The sequence below is a fragment of the Pyrus communis genome, chromosome 10 (genome assembly GCF_041283825.1).
Source record: "Pyrus communis isolate YQ-2024b chromosome 10, ASM4128382v1, whole genome shotgun sequence".
NCBI classification, from domain to species: Eukaryota; Viridiplantae; Streptophyta; class Magnoliopsida; order Rosales; family Rosaceae; genus Pyrus; species Pyrus communis.
In genome coordinates this window covers 19417814-19433749 of record NC_142574.1, presented here as the reverse complement: position 1 = coordinate 19433749, position 15936 = coordinate 19417814, and the positions used below count along the sequence as shown (strand labels likewise).

Genomic DNA, 15936 nt, shown 5'->3' with positions numbered 1-15936 from the left:
TTATCCCTAATTTATTTAAATTAGGATTACTTACTTGATTGGAGTCAATCTTTAAATAGGAATGTATTAAACATAGGATTTGGGTAATTAATCCGTATCTTTAATACCTTGCCAATAGAAGGTGAGCAATATTCAACTGCTGGGACCTCCAAGGATGTGAACTACGTGTGGGAGCATCTAATAGTACTATGTTGGGTTCCACAAATGCCCACGTGTCAAGAATGATGTTTTACGCGTGGAGGTCAAGAATGACGTTTTAGGCGTTTTCCTTAGGTTTCCATCCTGATTCATCTTCCAGGGCATTGTTGACCTTGACGCCATCTTCTTGACCTGTCTGCTGTAATTACTATTTGGCGGAGGTAGAGTCGTCTTTATACACTTCAATTGCTAATGCTGGGGCGAAAGACTTTTTCTTCAACTCCTTAAGAACTTGTACAGTGCATCTCCGAGACATGGCATGGTCGTCTTTGATCTCTTCGACTGCTTCTCCCGTGATGCGAAATCAGATTTTCTGGTACTCGAACAAGGTCACAACTCTAATCTTCAATTGCCAAGGTGGGCCCAATATCCCATTATGGGGAGATGGGTCACTAACGATCATGAAGGTCTACAATGAGACAATCGGTGAGCAAGTTACGTCGAGTGTGATAATGCTAATGGCAGTTAAGATGAGTCAATTGAATCCGATCAAGACCTCTGCTTTGTGTTGGATCGTGCTTTTCAGGCCCATCTTTTGGATGATTGACAGTTGTAAGATGTTGACTGAGCTGTCGTTGTCCACCATAATTTTTCAACAATTACGTAGGACAGTTGTACATAAATAACCAAGGTGTCGTCGTGGGGAAAGTCTACTCCCTCAGCGTCCTGCTCGGTGAAGCTGACAATTGGTCCAAGTACAACATCTATGGCTTGAACCTGATAGATTGATCTCGCCTGCTGGATCTTCCTTTTTTTGGAGTTATTAGTAGCCCCTAGATGTTAGGATTCGGTAAAGATTTCGTTGATTCAGATTGTCTTGGTTGGGGGCTCAGCATCGACATCTGCTTTTCGCTTTGGCCGGTTAGCTGGTCTGTCAATGTACTGATCACACTTGCCTTCCTTCACGAGTTGTCCAAGGTACCTTTTCCACATGATGCAGTCATTAGTTGTGTGCCCATGACCTCTATAGAATGCATAGTACTTTGACTGGTCTTTCTTAGAGGTGTCTCCCTTCATAGGTTGTGGTGGGTTGAACCACGGTTTATCCTTAAGGTTGTGAAGGATCTAGTTAATCGGGACTGAGAACTTGGTGTATGTCTTGGGTGTCGTGTTTCCCTTTGCTAGGGATCGGTCCATTCGTTTGTCTTCTGGCTTGTTTTTGTTATTAAGCGGTTTATCGCTCGCCTTTTTCTGAGTCGGTTATGTGTCTTTGTGCGTCTGCTTAGGTAGCTTATGGGAGCGTTTTTCCTCATCCCAAAGGGAATGCTTTTCTGCCAAAGCATAAAAGTTTGTCAGGATCAAGTTCTCACCCATGATCAATTCACCTAAAAGTTGGTGATCTGTTGGGAGCTCATTTCGGAAAGCTAAGCATGCGATGCTATTATCGCATCCGATGATCTTCACATTCTCTGTCTTGAATCTCTTGATGTAAGTGTGGAGTGACTCATTCGGGTCCTTCTTCATCTTGAAGAGGTGGTCAGACTTCTTTTTGATCGAGCGGTAAGACGAATATTCATTAGTGAAAACCAAGGAAAGTTATCTAAAATTCTGGATTGAACATGGCTGCAGGATGTGCTCCTCGCCTGTCGTGGCAAAGATCTTGCACATGAAAACGTTATCGTTGGCATAGAGGGTTATGGCACTTTGGTAGTGCATCATATGTCTGTCCAGATCTTCATCTCTTTTGAACAAAGTAAAATGGCGCACTGCATCTCGATGTGCTCGAGGAGTTGGTTCCCCAAAGTGGTCTGCTGCGCGAGGGCGTTTGTCAAATTGGCAACCTGCTGGGGCAGGTGGTGCTCGCCATTTGGATTGGAAGAGCCTGAAAAATGGGTTTCTCTATATGTGGTGGAAGTATAGTGGACTGCAGGTATAAAGCTTGAGCCCAAAGCGGGTATTACTACAGAAAAGTGGGGTGAAGTAACCTTAAATCGATCGCAGGACCGGTGATGGGAATCTGAATCGCTAGAGGTGACCTTAGAATGGATTGGGTCGTGGACCGGGTCATCGAAATGAGTCGCGGGGCGAGTTGGACAAGCACATGCTCGCCTTAGGCCTGCATGGTCGTTGGGCTACCACATCATGGTCTGTTGGCTAAGTTGGGCTTAGGCCTGTTGAGCGGCCTGGCTGCTTGCATATGCCATGTTCTGGGCTCGAGTTTGGGCCTGCTGTTGCAGTGGGCTGGGCTGTTGGAAATGTGCCCTAAAACCAATCATATGATGATACTTTATGGACATTTCACATGTTAAACTAATCTAGTTTAATATTAAGGGCAAACATTATTATTTGAGCTGTCTCATATAAATGTTATATGCTTAAACGATAAGTCCAAGGAATATGTGATTGGAAGAATGCGATCTAAAGAAGTTAGTTTCATGAGACCATTCTTTCGTTGACACATCCTAAACGTTCCTGATCATAGGATTGTCAATTGGGCATTGACAGTCCGTTAAGATCAGTACGTGCTATGTCTTCTCTCAGGGAGAGTGACTAGTCTCGAGTCATTGGTGTGTGTGACATCAAGACAAGTACGTAGGTGCTCAATAGAGAATGAGTTCACTGAACACGATCAACGAAGAGTTCTCATATTCATGTCACATGAGAACTCATGGTTGGGATAATGCAAATTAGTCTTTTGACCTGAGGCATCACAGTTGTCTTGTGGTTAGGTCCTTAATCTTTGATTATGTCAAAGTCACTCCATCAGGAGGGTGTCCACGGCATCGTTGGGGTTAAGCCACTTAGCCATGGAGGCAAGTGAATGCGCAACAAGGGATCTCTAACCTTCAAACTGTTTGAGGGAGAATACTCTATGATATGATTAAGAATCTTTGGCCAAAGTATGAATGAGATTTAGGAATGTGTTCCAAATCACATTCAAGGTAATCATATAAGCACAAGACTCACATTGGATAGTAGACATGAATAAACTATCAGACCAAACAATGTGATCAAGAGTATTGTATTAGAGAAAGACCGTATTGCATTTGTAATCCTAAAACTGAATAGGTTCTCCACCTCTTCTGATTAGCTTGGGTAACCATGACATGCTGCTAGGCGTCAACCATGGTTTGTGGAAGCCCTAAAAGTGTATTATCACTAACGGGAGAATTGAAAGTAAGTTTCAATTCACAATCGATTTGAAAGAGTTTGAATCGCCCACTGCCTCGCTAAAAGGAACCTAATGGATCGTACACCGTGTAAGGTAGAGATTGAAGATTCAACGAAGATGAGTAAGAATAATTAAATGATTTAATTATTTATGGCAAGGATTAATTAATATGTTAATTAATCAAACGAATAAGTTCGTTAAAGACCTCGGGATAGTTTTGGACCTTAAGGCCCAATGGGCTTCGAACGTCAAGTCCATTGACTTAAGTTGTATGACAACTTAATGAATAATGATTCACAAAGGCCCAAATAGCCCAATAAATCCCCTTAGGTCGGCCATTTAGAGGAGGGTAGTGAACTTGGCTTAATTGCAAGTTTGCCACTCCATTGTGAGGTGGTATAAAGACATCTTTATAGCCATTTCATCCTAAGGGTTTTTCTTAGGAGTAAAGATGAGAACACAAACCTCCCTTTGCTCTCAAAGAGGCCGGCCACCTTGGCGGGATCATCTAGCAATCAAACTCCTCCAAGGTCACTCATTTCTTCTACAATATGCCTTGGTGTGGAGACTTAGAGGTTCTCAATTTTGGGAACTTGGAGAAACCTTTTCATCCATCCAAATCCATGGATCTAAGATGCAAGGAATGAAGGCCCTCTCTTTGGGTGATTAGCCTTTGCTTATGCAAAGAGGAATCTACAAAGGTATTGATTTCTCAACTCACTTTGTTTTGAGTTGAGTCTTGGTTCACCTATCTACTAGGCTTTGAAGTTCATGGGTTAAGTTTTGTTTTTGAGTGCATATAAACATGATTCCGCCTTTTAATTGTTAATTGCATGTTGTTGATGTTGCTCAAATGAACTTGTTTTTCACAAATCTTCCTTCATGGGCCTCCTGCCCTAGGCCTGCTGTGGCAGCTACCAAGTTTTGGGCCTCTTGCCCATAGGCTTAGAAATGGACCTGGGCCTCTTGCTTAGGGTTTGGTTAGATGCGACGTTGCAAAGGCAGCGGCGATGGAAATGGTGTCGTGGCCTGGTGGCCTTGCCGTGGCTGCTGGGTCACTGTGGTGGTGGTAGTGGCTCAGCTCCACGGCAGTGGGGCTCCTCCTATCGTCGCGTTGAGCCTTGAGGATCTCTGTCGTGGGGCTATATCCTCGTGTCCATTCTTTGGTCCAAATCTTTGCACGAACAGGGTTCCGTTCGTCGTAGTTTCTAAATTTCCTACCATTGTATCCTTTATCCAGGGATTGATCAAGAAACTTTCCTAGGAAAAATTAATTGATACAACATGTGAGAAATTCAACGTAATAGAAAATTCAAGAAACAAATGCGAGAGGCTTCTTTGAGTCAATCTTCAAATGGGAATGTACCAAAGATAGGATTTGGATAATTAATCCTTATCTTTAATTCCTTTCCAAATGCAGGTAAGCAGTAGCAGTCGTATTCAGTTGCTGGGACCTCTAGGGATGTGAGCTGCGTGTAGGAGCATTTGAGAAGTCTGCCCATTTATTGAGGGCAATCTTGTCTTTCTTGAATAAAAGTCCATGTGTCGCCTCTAGAATTTTTTGGGATTATTTTAGGCTCCACAACCATTTCAAAAATCATCTAGTCATGTTGCTAGAAAGCACCGTAGGCGAGAAGGGAAGAGATAATTTAGGGATGTGAAACAGTGAGTAAAATGGTCGGTGTCATGTTTTGCTCATGACTACAAGATATAATTTCAACAGCCACGATTAATTGATGCACAAGATCCGCATAAAACTGATTCGGCAATGATCTTTGTCCTTTAATTACAACTAACGAGGAATATAAGGTAGGGGGTTTTGATATAGACCCCTTATTTTTAGGTTTCTTAGATTAAACATCTGTTCAATTTAACAATTTGATTAAACATTCTCCTACAATCTTGGTGCCATGTGTATTTTAATTAACCCATTGTAGTGTACCTAAATTACATATTTTTCCATAGCCTTTAACATATCTCTTTGCCGTATCCAGTTTCTTCACCCCAAAATGCACGCAAGTTTCCTAGATTCTTGCTAACTATGTCTCAGAGTTTTAATCCGAGTAGAATACTTGTTGAATATTAGAAGGATTTGAATTTAAGGATATTAATAATGTTATTTTTCTAGTGAATTTTATTTTCCAACGGCACTTCCTTCCTATGAACGTACCATAAGTTTTAGAAACCTTCCTATTCAGGTTCCAGTTACTGATTTTTATTCAATCATTAGTTAGGTGCATTGATTTTGATTATCTTTCAAAGTCGAAGGTTTTGATTAAACGAAAACAAATAAAAGATGAAAACTTGATTAATCTAGGTATAACTGAAGCTGTTATCGAGTTAAAAAAAAAAAAAACATGATTCACACGTTAGTGTGACATCCCACATCGCCCAGGGGAGTGATCCTTAAATGTATATTCTCATCCCTACCTAGCACGAGGCCTTTTGGGAGCTCACTGGCTTCGGGTTCCGTAGGAACTCCGAAGTTAAGCGAGAAGAGGGCTAGAGCAATCCCATGATGGATGACCCACTGAGAAGTTGCTCATGAGTTCCCAAAAACAAAATCGTGAGGGAATAGTAAGCCCAAAGCGGACAATATTGTGCTACGGTGATGGAGCGGGCCCGGGAAGTGATCCGTCCCGAGTCGGGATGTGACATTAGGGTCGATGCATGTTGTGTATTAGCCAAATTGTTAATTAGGGTTTTAGTATTAATCGAATTAAGAATCCCATATGGAGCTTTGATTGGATCTCAGATCCATCCAACTTGCTAGGAGTTACATCGCAACGTACGTAGCTAGCATAAGAAGTTGAGGGTCCTGAGCAAGGCTATGATTAGTACATTATTAATGTTATGCTGACTCATATTGGACTGCAACTTTGTAATGTACCAATTAACACTTTTAATTTGGTACATTATTGGACTGCAACTTTGTAATGTACCAAGAGTTTGGTATGTCATTTAATGTTATACTGACTCATGTTAATTGTTTGGTACATAAAGTTTTTATTTTTGAAACGTATTTGTTAGGAAAAACGTTATACAGTGTGTGTTTGTAATGTACCAGGAGTTTGGTACGTTACTTAATGTTACACTGACTTATATTATCATTTGGTTCATGATAGAATGTTAAATTAGATCATTCAAGGCGTTTGGTACGTAAAGTTTTTTTATTTTTGAAACTTATCTGTCTGGAAAAACATTATACAATGTGTGTTTGTAATTTACCAAGAGTTTGGTACGTTACTTAATGTTACACTGACTCATAACGATCATTTGGTTCATGAGATAATATTAAATTAGACCATTCCAGGCATTTGGTACATAAAAGTTCAGTAATTTTTGAAACGTATTTGTCTGGAAAAACGTTGTACAATGTGTTTGTAATGTAACAGGAGTTTGGTACATTACTTAATGTTACACTGACTCATAATGATCGTTTGGTTCATGATATAATATTAAATTAGATCATTCCAAGCATTTGGTACGTAAAGTTTTTTTATTTTTGAAATGTATTTGTCTGAAAAAAAAAAAAAAAAACATTATACAGTGTGTATGTAATGTACCAGGAGTTTGGTATGTTACTTAATGTTACACTAACTCATAATGATCGTTTGATTCATGATATAATGTTAAATTAGATCATTCAGGGCGTTTGGTATGTAAAGTTAATTGCATAGGGGCAAAGTTATACTCACTGGTCATTAGCTCTTATCAAAACGAGATTATACAAAGAAATTAGACTAAAAGCTAGACATGGACGATGCCATTGGGCTAGTATCGATATATACAGTAGGCCAACTAAGAAATGTAGTTCTCTATTTGGAGGATTTGATTTTGAAAAGAAAAGAAAAGAAAAGAAATGAACGTGAAGGTTTGATTGAAGGCTTGGTATGTGATATCAAATGTTTAACACAACCGAGGTCAATAGATTTTCATTTTGCTCCTCACGAATGTAATGAGGCAGCACATCCAATGGCAAGTTTTGTTTCACATGCAAGAGACTTTCATAGATGGGATTGAATTAAAAAAACGTGGGAGAACCGGTTTCTTAAAGAATAGGCACGTACATAAATATATCTACATAAAAGGATATATATGAAATTTAATAATTAATATATTAAATTAAAAAAAAACACAATAATAACATGTAATTTAAATAAATACAAAAATGTTGTCACGACTATTATTTAAGCATCCTAATTAAATTTTGTATTAGAATCAATGTTTAATCTAAAGAGGATTAAAAAAGTGATAAAGATTCTAATTTTCCCTATAAAATAGTACAACTGTAACTTTATTTTTTGTCCATCTACACCTTCATGCATTTTGGCGCCCGCGAAGCGAATGGTTTCCCACGTAACATCAAACAAACGTGTCAACCAAAAACCGAATCTTTCCGCAGAACGTTCGATTCCTCCCCAAATTGTTTAACAGTGTAATATCCGCGTACTTTTTTTTACTTCTCACACGTTTTATTAATTTTTAACTCTTGAATCAGATGAATAGAAAAAAAAATCAAATAATAAAAATTAATAAAGAGTACGTGAGATTCTCACACGTTTTATTAATTTTTAACTCTTGAATAAGATGAATGTAAAAAAAATTAAATAATAAAAATTAATAAAGAATACGTGAGAAGTAAAAAAAATATACGATAGCACATCAATTGCTTAATCGACAAATTCTAATCTCTCTCTCGCCCATCATCCACTCCGAGTCACTGAAACAATCATTCGAACAAAAACAAAAGAAAAAAAAAAAATGGAGCTTCGTCTTCGTCTCTGCATAATCTCACTGCTACTGCTCTCATCAAAATCAACGGCCATACAATCCGACCACCCGATAATCTCACGGTTTCAACGATACCTCCAAATCAACACAGCCCACCCTAATCCCCAGTACCGCGAAGCAGCCGATTTCATTCTCTCCGAGGCCGAGTCCCTCTCCCTCCAGTCCCAGACTCTCGAGTTCGTCCCCGGCAAACCGCTCGTCCTCCTCAAATGGCCAGGCTCCGACCCTTCTCTCCCCTCCGTTCTCCTCAACTCCCACACCGACGTCGTCCCGGCCGAGCACGACAAGTGGGTCCACCCACCTTTCTCGGCCAACTTGGATCCGAACGGCGACGTTTACGCCAGGGGATCCCAGGACATGAAGTGCGTTGGGATTCAGTACCTGGAGGCCATTCGGCGGCTCAAGGCTTCTGGGTTTAAGCCCAAAAGGTCTGTTTACTTGTCGTTTGTGCCTGATGAGGAGATTGGGGGGCACGACGGCGCTGAGAAGCTGGCTGAATCTGATGTTTTCAAGGGATTGAACGTAGGAATTGTGCTTGATGAAGGTGCGCTAATCAGACCGTATCATTCTGCTCTGCTCACTGTTACTAGTTCTTGTTAATTATTTGTCGTTTGCTTGCTATTTGCTAGTGATATTATCATCCGGGTAATTGAAAATACTGGTGCTTTTGAAGGTTTTTATTATTGGATTGCTATTTTCTAGAGATTTTAACATCTGGGTAATGGTATTTTTCTAGTTTTTGTTGTTAGATTGCTATTTAGTATTTACAAGGGATTTTATCATCTGGGTAATTGAAAGCACTAGTGCTTTTTAAGTTTTTGTCATTGAATTGCTATTTGCTAGTGGCTTTGTTATCTGGGTAATTGAAAATATTAGTTCTTTCAAAGGTTTTGTAACTGGATAGCTAATTGCTAGTGATTTTATCATATGGGTAATTGTAAATACAATTGCTTTTTTAAGTCTTTGTTACTGGATTGCTATTTTCTAGTGATTGTATAGGGTTGGGTAATTGGGCATGCTAGTGCTGTGCAGTATCAGTGCTGTTCAGTATCTGTTATTGTGTTGCTAATTGCTAGTGTTTATGTCATTTGGGCAACTGATTTTACCTGTGATTTTTAAGTATTTGTTACTGGTTATTCATTTGGTTAATTGGGTGTACTAGTGCTTTTCAAGTATTTGTGTTGGTTTGCTGTTTTCTAATGATTTTTCTATTTGGTAAATGGGTGTTCTTGGGAAAAAAAAAAAAACAGGGCTGGCCTCACCAACTGAGAATTACAGGGCGTTCTATGCAGAGAGGTGTCCCATGTGGCTGGTGATCAAGGCTACTGGGGCTCCTGGTCATGGGGCTAAGCTCTATGACAACACTGCCATGGAGAATCTCTTGAAAAGCATTGAGAGTGTGAGGCGGTTCCGAGCTTCACAGTTTGATTTGGTGAGGGCAGGTTTGAAGGCTGAAGGTGAGGTCGTCTCTGTTAATATGGTGTTTTTGAAAGCTGGCACTCCAACTCCAACAGTATGTTGACGCACTCTGTTGCTTGCTTCTTCATTATTTGATGTTGACTTACATGCTTACATGGAGCTCTTACTCAGTGCAATCGAGTTTATTTATTGAATTTTTTTTTTTTTTTTTTTTTTTTTTTTACAATGAATCAAATTAAGTTTGCCTAATCTAGTAGCGTGGGCTTGTAACCAAGTGGGGCATTAAAGCGGTTAAGTTCTTGATGGAACTAAATCGGATGGGTAAAGATGTTGCAATGTCTTTCGCTTTTGAAGTCGTATTGTGCACGCTCTATGCTACTTGGGTTAGTGGAGCACAACACCCTTAATGTTTGGTTGGTAAAAATCAAGTTAAGTTTGGGAACTTGATCTTATACGTGAGTGGTGAATATTCATTTAAAGATTGGATTCTTAGAATTTGGAGGGACCAAAGGAATTTATGTTACGATTGTAATACTGCATTGTGGATTCACCATGCACATGAACGAAACATAAATGGCTGTAGAAGTTCCATTCGGGACACATTTTAGTAGTAGGAGGTGTTAAGTTACCACTTAAGACATAAGCGTGTGATGAAATGAGCACATGTCTCGCTTGACTTGAAAGATTTAGGATGTAAAGTGTTAAGCTTGATTTGGCAAGCATTGACATACATTTCCAAAAGTTGGAGGTGGAAATTATCTTCTATGTTATAACTTCGGATCATGTTGGGACTATTCTTTTCCTTTGTCATCCAGTCATAATAACAATTATAATAATAATAAATTTCTGATGAAAAATGCTTTCCCTCTTTCTCGTCCAGGGTTTTGTCATGAATTTGCAGCCATCTGAAGCAGAAGCAGGCTTTGATATTAGGGTCCCACCAACTGCTGATCAGGAGTCCTTGGAGAAACGGATAGCTGAAGAATGGGCCCCTGCTTCACGAAACATGACATTCAGGGTAATTAGCACATTGATCTTATCTTATGAAATACACAATTATTGAATACTGAAGAACATTAAGTAATATGTGATAAATCAGTATGATAAACACTTCAAACTAGTACTACCTCTATTAACGATTAAATACAATAATAAATAGGCAGTACTGAGAAACAGATGTAGTGTATACAATGGTTACAGTTCACTAATAAGTGATTCATAGCCTCCTTGGTTGATCAAATAATTGATGTAGCTTTCCTCCTTTCCAATCACGTATGTGGTACAAAGCTACAAACGTACCAGTGTTGTCACTCCTTGCATTGCCAGGAAAAATCATCAGTGGTCTTTATGGTTTACCTAGTTGAATTTTGAACTGTTTATGATATGTTGTCCTGCCAAACTTGCCCTCAAGCTCTTAAAATGTTCAAGCTTCTGCCTTTACCTAGTATGGACTACTATATCTACGCAAGTCCTAATGTTTAAAATTTTGAAAGCTTGTGCGCTCATTTTCATGCACGCATGTATTTTAGCGAAATATGAATTGCTTAAATAACTTCATAGCGTGGGCAGTTCAAGCAGAAGGTTTCTGTGCTTGACAAGGCGGGGAGGCCAATCCTTACAGCAACTGATAGTTCAAACCCCTGGTGGGCTCTTCTTGAAGATGCTGTCAAAAAAGCTAATGGGAAACTTGGTAAGCCAGAAATTTTTCCTGCTTCGACAGATGCTCGCTACTTCCGGAATCTGGGCTTGCCAGCAATTGGATTCTCTCCGATGGCTAACACTCCTGTTCTTCTTCATGACCATAATGAGGTAAATGGACAGGCTGATATGTTTCTGTTACATATGCATCCTTAAGTGTTTATGAATCTTATCTTTCTGTGGTTTTTATTTATAAGCTAGTCTGCAACTACGCAGTCTGACCCTCACAATTTTTCGCCTTATCGTAGTTTCTAAACAAAGACGAATACTTGAAAGGAATTGATGTTTACGAATCTATTATCAAGGCCTATGCATCTTACGTTGATGGTGGGAGAAGCGCGGTTTCCAGAGATGAGTTGTAATACCACAACACGTATGTTTCATTCCTTTTCTCAAGAGAGGATGCCTAGTGTTTTTGCACTGTTGAAATATATAATGAGAGATACGAAATGCCTTGATACTGGATGTAACAATGTGTTGGTGTATCATCCTTTGAACGTGTTTACCCGTACTTTTAATTTCATCAATTTAGTACCACGACTTTACAAAATTTGCTCATTCAGGTGTTGTCGATAGTTTGACAATAACCGCATTAGGTCATGACGTGGTACATGCGGGGCCCACCAATATATGTTATTTTTTGTCCGTTGAAGGGTATTTTCACGCTTCCACTTCAATTCAATGTGTGTTTGAACTTGGCATTCAAGCAGGCCGTTTAACTTACTTGGTATTGAAAGATACAAACTTTTGGCATTCCATCTCAAATTGTCTAAAGCTCTATCATTCTATTTGTGAACTCGATAAAAGCGCTAGAGTCGGCATAGATTTTCTACATGTTTATAATGAAACGCTACCAGACAAAAAACTCACATAATAAGACTTCAGAACAAACTCGAAAGTAACGATATGTTTATTTACTTGGAATACGTTGAAATGAGTATTTAACTCTAATTTATGACTTTTCTTGTGTATAGCAATAACTACGTGTATGTGACATTCATATTACAACCCATATTAATGCCTAAAAATTCAAGAATTAGAAGCTCTCCTCGCATAAGTAAACATGCTATAAAAGGATTCAATCTTCACTTCTTCGGTCTTCCTATTGAGCAGTCCAAAAAATAAATGGTAAAAATCGGAAGAAAAAAATTTCTTAAAATCAACCTTTACCGTTTCATTTCTTGAACTATCCAATAGTCCCAAAGAAGTCAAAAATGTCCTAGAAGAAGCATTCAAACATGTCCTGGATAAGTAAACAGGTTTAATATTTATTTATATTTTTTTGAAAATTTTATTAGCATTTAAAAAATTGCATTCTACGCTCAACACAAATATATTTTTCTTTCTAATTAGACAAAAATTTGAAATACAAAATAAAATTTTTAGAGTGCTAATAATTTTTTTTTTTTTCCTTATGTAATCGTTGCGAAGGGAAGGAGACTAGGAGAGTGCCTCATAACTCAGTAACTCACAGCCAAAGAAATTCCAAATCCTTGTTTTTCTCCTTCTTCGGCAATCGCCGCCCAGCCGGACCGTCGTCCTCCGTCCCTAAACCGAGGAAGAGACCGCGTCGATGATTCAGTGAGCGTGTTAGGGTTTTAGAAATCAGAGATTCGTGCGTATTCGAGATTGGAGATGTCTCTGAGAATCAAAGTGGTGGTGGACAAGTTCGTCCAGGAGCTCAAGGAAGCTCTGGATGCCGATATCCAAGACAGAATCATGAAGGAGCGGGAGATGCAGAGCTACATCGAAGAGCGGGAACGCGAGGTCGCCGAGCGCGAAGCTGCTTGGAAGGCCGAGCTCTCTCGCCGCGAGGTTCTTATTCCTAGTATATTCTTGTTCTCTTCAATCCAATTTTTTCATTCAGTCTTTTTGTCGAACACCTCGAGTGCAATCCCATTTTCTCGTTTGAATTCAATTTTGACATCATGGGTTTCTTTTTTCTGTTTATAATATCAATTTCCCATATTTTTGGTTTGACTTGAGAACCCAATTGGATGTAATGTTCAATTTTCCCCTTTTAGCAGCAGAAATGCAGAGGCAGCAGGGCAGCAATTTGTCTTGTTAATATCTGATTTATTATGCAGTTTTCATATGACCATAAGCTTTTCTGTGATTAGTTAAGAAGAGCTATTTAGTCACTAGTTTATGCCAAATTGTGTGCTTTGTAGTTGCTAATCTGTCAAACATTTACTTTTAAGTCTCAATGGAGGTGATTTACCAGTGCTTTGTGTTTTAGCCTTATGAACGTTGTTCGGTTTCAGGCAGAGATTGCTAGACAAGAAGCACGGCTGAAAATAGAGAAAGAAAACCTTGAGAAAGAGAAGAGCGTTCTTATGGGAACCGCTTCGAATCAAGATAACCAAGATGGAGCACTTGAAATCACTGTCAGCGGTGAAAAGTATCGGTGCCTCAGGTTTGCAAAGGCAAAGAAATGAGGCATTTGAAGGGTGCAGAAAAAAAAAAAGAAGCAACTCCGTATAGCCTCGATTACATCTGATCTTCTACTTGCTTCATTTTGCGAACTTCATTCTTTGTACGAATGCTCCAATTCTGTATATCCTGGCATCTCATTGCAATGAACTCCCCAAGACTTGTCGTTTGCTGCGATTTAACCAAGTAAGCAGGGTTCCAGTTCTTGAAAACAAGCTAGTGTTGATATGATTGCTTCTTAACCTCAAAACTATCTCCATATCTGATGATTTAGTAAACTTGGAAAGTTCTGAGCTGCATGATTGTTTAATTACTTCTTCTGTAATTTATTGTAACATGTTGCAACCTACATTGTTTCGGATTAAGATAGTTTAAGACAAATTGCGTCGCTCAAGTTTTTGTTGGTAAACATCGTTTGGATCTATTTTGGTCTCATCGTTGGTGGTGATTTTGTTTATGTTTAGTAAATGTCTCGGTTTGAAGAAGAGAATTTATGATTCTGTTTAGAAGTTCGTTCGTGGATAATGAATGACAGAATGAGAACATGAAGCACGAGACAGGACTTGTGTTGCGTATGCGATGTTATGTCCTGTCTCGTGTTTGGTGAACGTATAAATGCAGGGACTTGAGTAGTCTAGTTTATAGATGCAGTTGTTCCGGTCAACTAACCTAACCACATCATCGTGAAGCTAACTTTGTTCGGTTTTAGTATACTTGTGGATAAAAGGAAATGTTTGGGTACACTCAAGGTGCATACGGTTATGAAAGCATACACCAATTTTGGAAGCAATTCTTGATGAGATGATGTAATTGGCTTCCTTGAATTCAATGAATTGGTTGAATAAAATTCCAATATTGCCATAAAAAGAATAAAGTGCATAAGAAAATAGAAACAGAAAAAGCTTTTCAATTGGAAACAGACTGGCAAGTTGAAAAAACAAACATTTTATATCATCAAGTATCGACAATATGATCACGTCAACGGCATACCAACAAAATCTTATATAATCAAATACAATATTAATCGTGAATTACACGTGTCTTAACATCACTAATTGCGTTGTTCACACGAGGAAATCAACATGACTAAACGCGTGCCTTGTATTAGTTCATCTGTACGTTTCATTTTGGTTCAACCTGAGGCTTCAAATTGCATATTTCATTATGTGAGCTCGGATTAAGACATTTTGTTTTTGTTGACAATGAGCCTTAAGCCTGAAAGAAAAAGAAATATGACATAAGAATATCACGAGACTACGTGACTCAAGCTATTTGCAATTAGCAATTGATGACAAGAAGGAGCTAAAAGAAGACTAAACATAAACGGTATGACAAACCCAAACGAGTCAATTCATCAATAACAAAATTCTTTTCACTGTAAAATATATTGAATTTCACAAGACCAATTTTAATGTATAAGAGCACGACAATTCAATACCAAATTCTCAGAGAGTGATTGTCCAATTTTTCATTTAAAACTAATTGTACTGCATCTGCAAGTGCAGAATCATATTCGACTTTGCGGACGAAACTATATTCCTCTGAAGCTAATCCTTCAAGCAGGCAATATTAACAGATTTGGGATCATTTAGGAGAGCAAAATCCTATTCAAAAATACTTTTATTTCACCAATGGCACAAGAACCAGCAAGTTATACAAAAAATATGACAACAACAAACGAGTATTTTGCCTATTTTTTGCTTGATTTTCACTCTACTGTCGCTTTGACACCTAATGTTGTATTTACCACTTTACATCTATTTTCCGTTTTAAAAAAAAAAGTCACACGTTATTTGTAAATTTTTCTTTCTTAATGTTGTTATTTTTATTTTCTTAAAACATGCACTACAAAAAAATAGATGATTTAGTTGGATTCAAACAGAGTTCAAATAAGTCAAATCAAATCAGGCCATACTAGTTGCAATTTGTGTCCGATTTCATTCGGAATTATACTTTATCAATGTAAAAATCAAACAAGATGGCTCGAATTAATTTGAGTTGGCTGGTTTGAATGAACAAATAATTATGTAAAGTGACAAATAAACAGATAAATTATTTACGCACCTTTTTCTTTCGATATGTATTCAATTATTTTTTACATTTGAACGTGATAGATCAAAAATAAAAATGTATAAAAATAAATAAAGGTGTGTAGTAAAAAAAAATGATATCGAAAATCATATTTCGAAAAAAAAGTTTATAGAAATTGTAGCAATGGTTCCTCAATTAAAAATTTATGACTATTGTTCTATTAACTCATAAAAATGCGCAACTATAGTCCC

General features: G+C 38.3%; 2 protein-coding genes across 5 annotated transcripts; both read left to right on the top strand.

Annotated features, from left to right (window-relative positions):
- The first annotated feature begins 7971 nt into the window (after nucleotides 1–7971).
- LOC137729314 (uncharacterized) lies at nucleotides 7972–11898 on the top strand. Of its 4 annotated transcripts, none has more exons than XR_015952281.1 (6): nucleotides 7972–8648; nucleotides 9355–9617; nucleotides 10404–10541; nucleotides 11093–11332; nucleotides 11470–11695; nucleotides 11754–11898. XR_015952281.1 is itself a non-coding variant. In XM_068468228.2 (5 exons), the coding sequence occupies exons 1-5, from the start codon at nucleotides 8075–8077 to the stop codon at nucleotides 11581–11583; spliced, it is 1329 nt and encodes a 442-aa protein (XP_068324329.2). In that variant the 5' UTR covers nucleotides 7972–8074; the 3' UTR covers nucleotides 11584–11783. The 4 variants fall into 4 exon arrangements, 2 of the variants coding, with proteins under 2 accessions (XP_068324329.2, XP_068324328.2); XR_015952280.1 differs by having other exon boundaries at nucleotides 7991–8648; nucleotides 11084–11332; XM_068468228.2 differs by having other exon boundaries at nucleotides 11470–11783.
- Nucleotides 11899–12652: 754 nt separating this feature from the next.
- LOC137729810 (beta-mannosyltransferase-like protein) lies at nucleotides 12653–14063 on the top strand. The gene is made up of 2 exons (XM_068468848.2): nucleotides 12653–13036; nucleotides 13486–14063. The coding sequence occupies exons 1-2, from the start codon at nucleotides 12857–12859 to the stop codon at nucleotides 13657–13659; spliced, it is 354 nt and encodes a 117-aa protein (XP_068324949.1). The 5' UTR covers nucleotides 12653–12856; the 3' UTR covers nucleotides 13660–14063.
- The last annotated feature ends 1873 nt before the right edge of the window (nucleotides 14064–15936 follow it).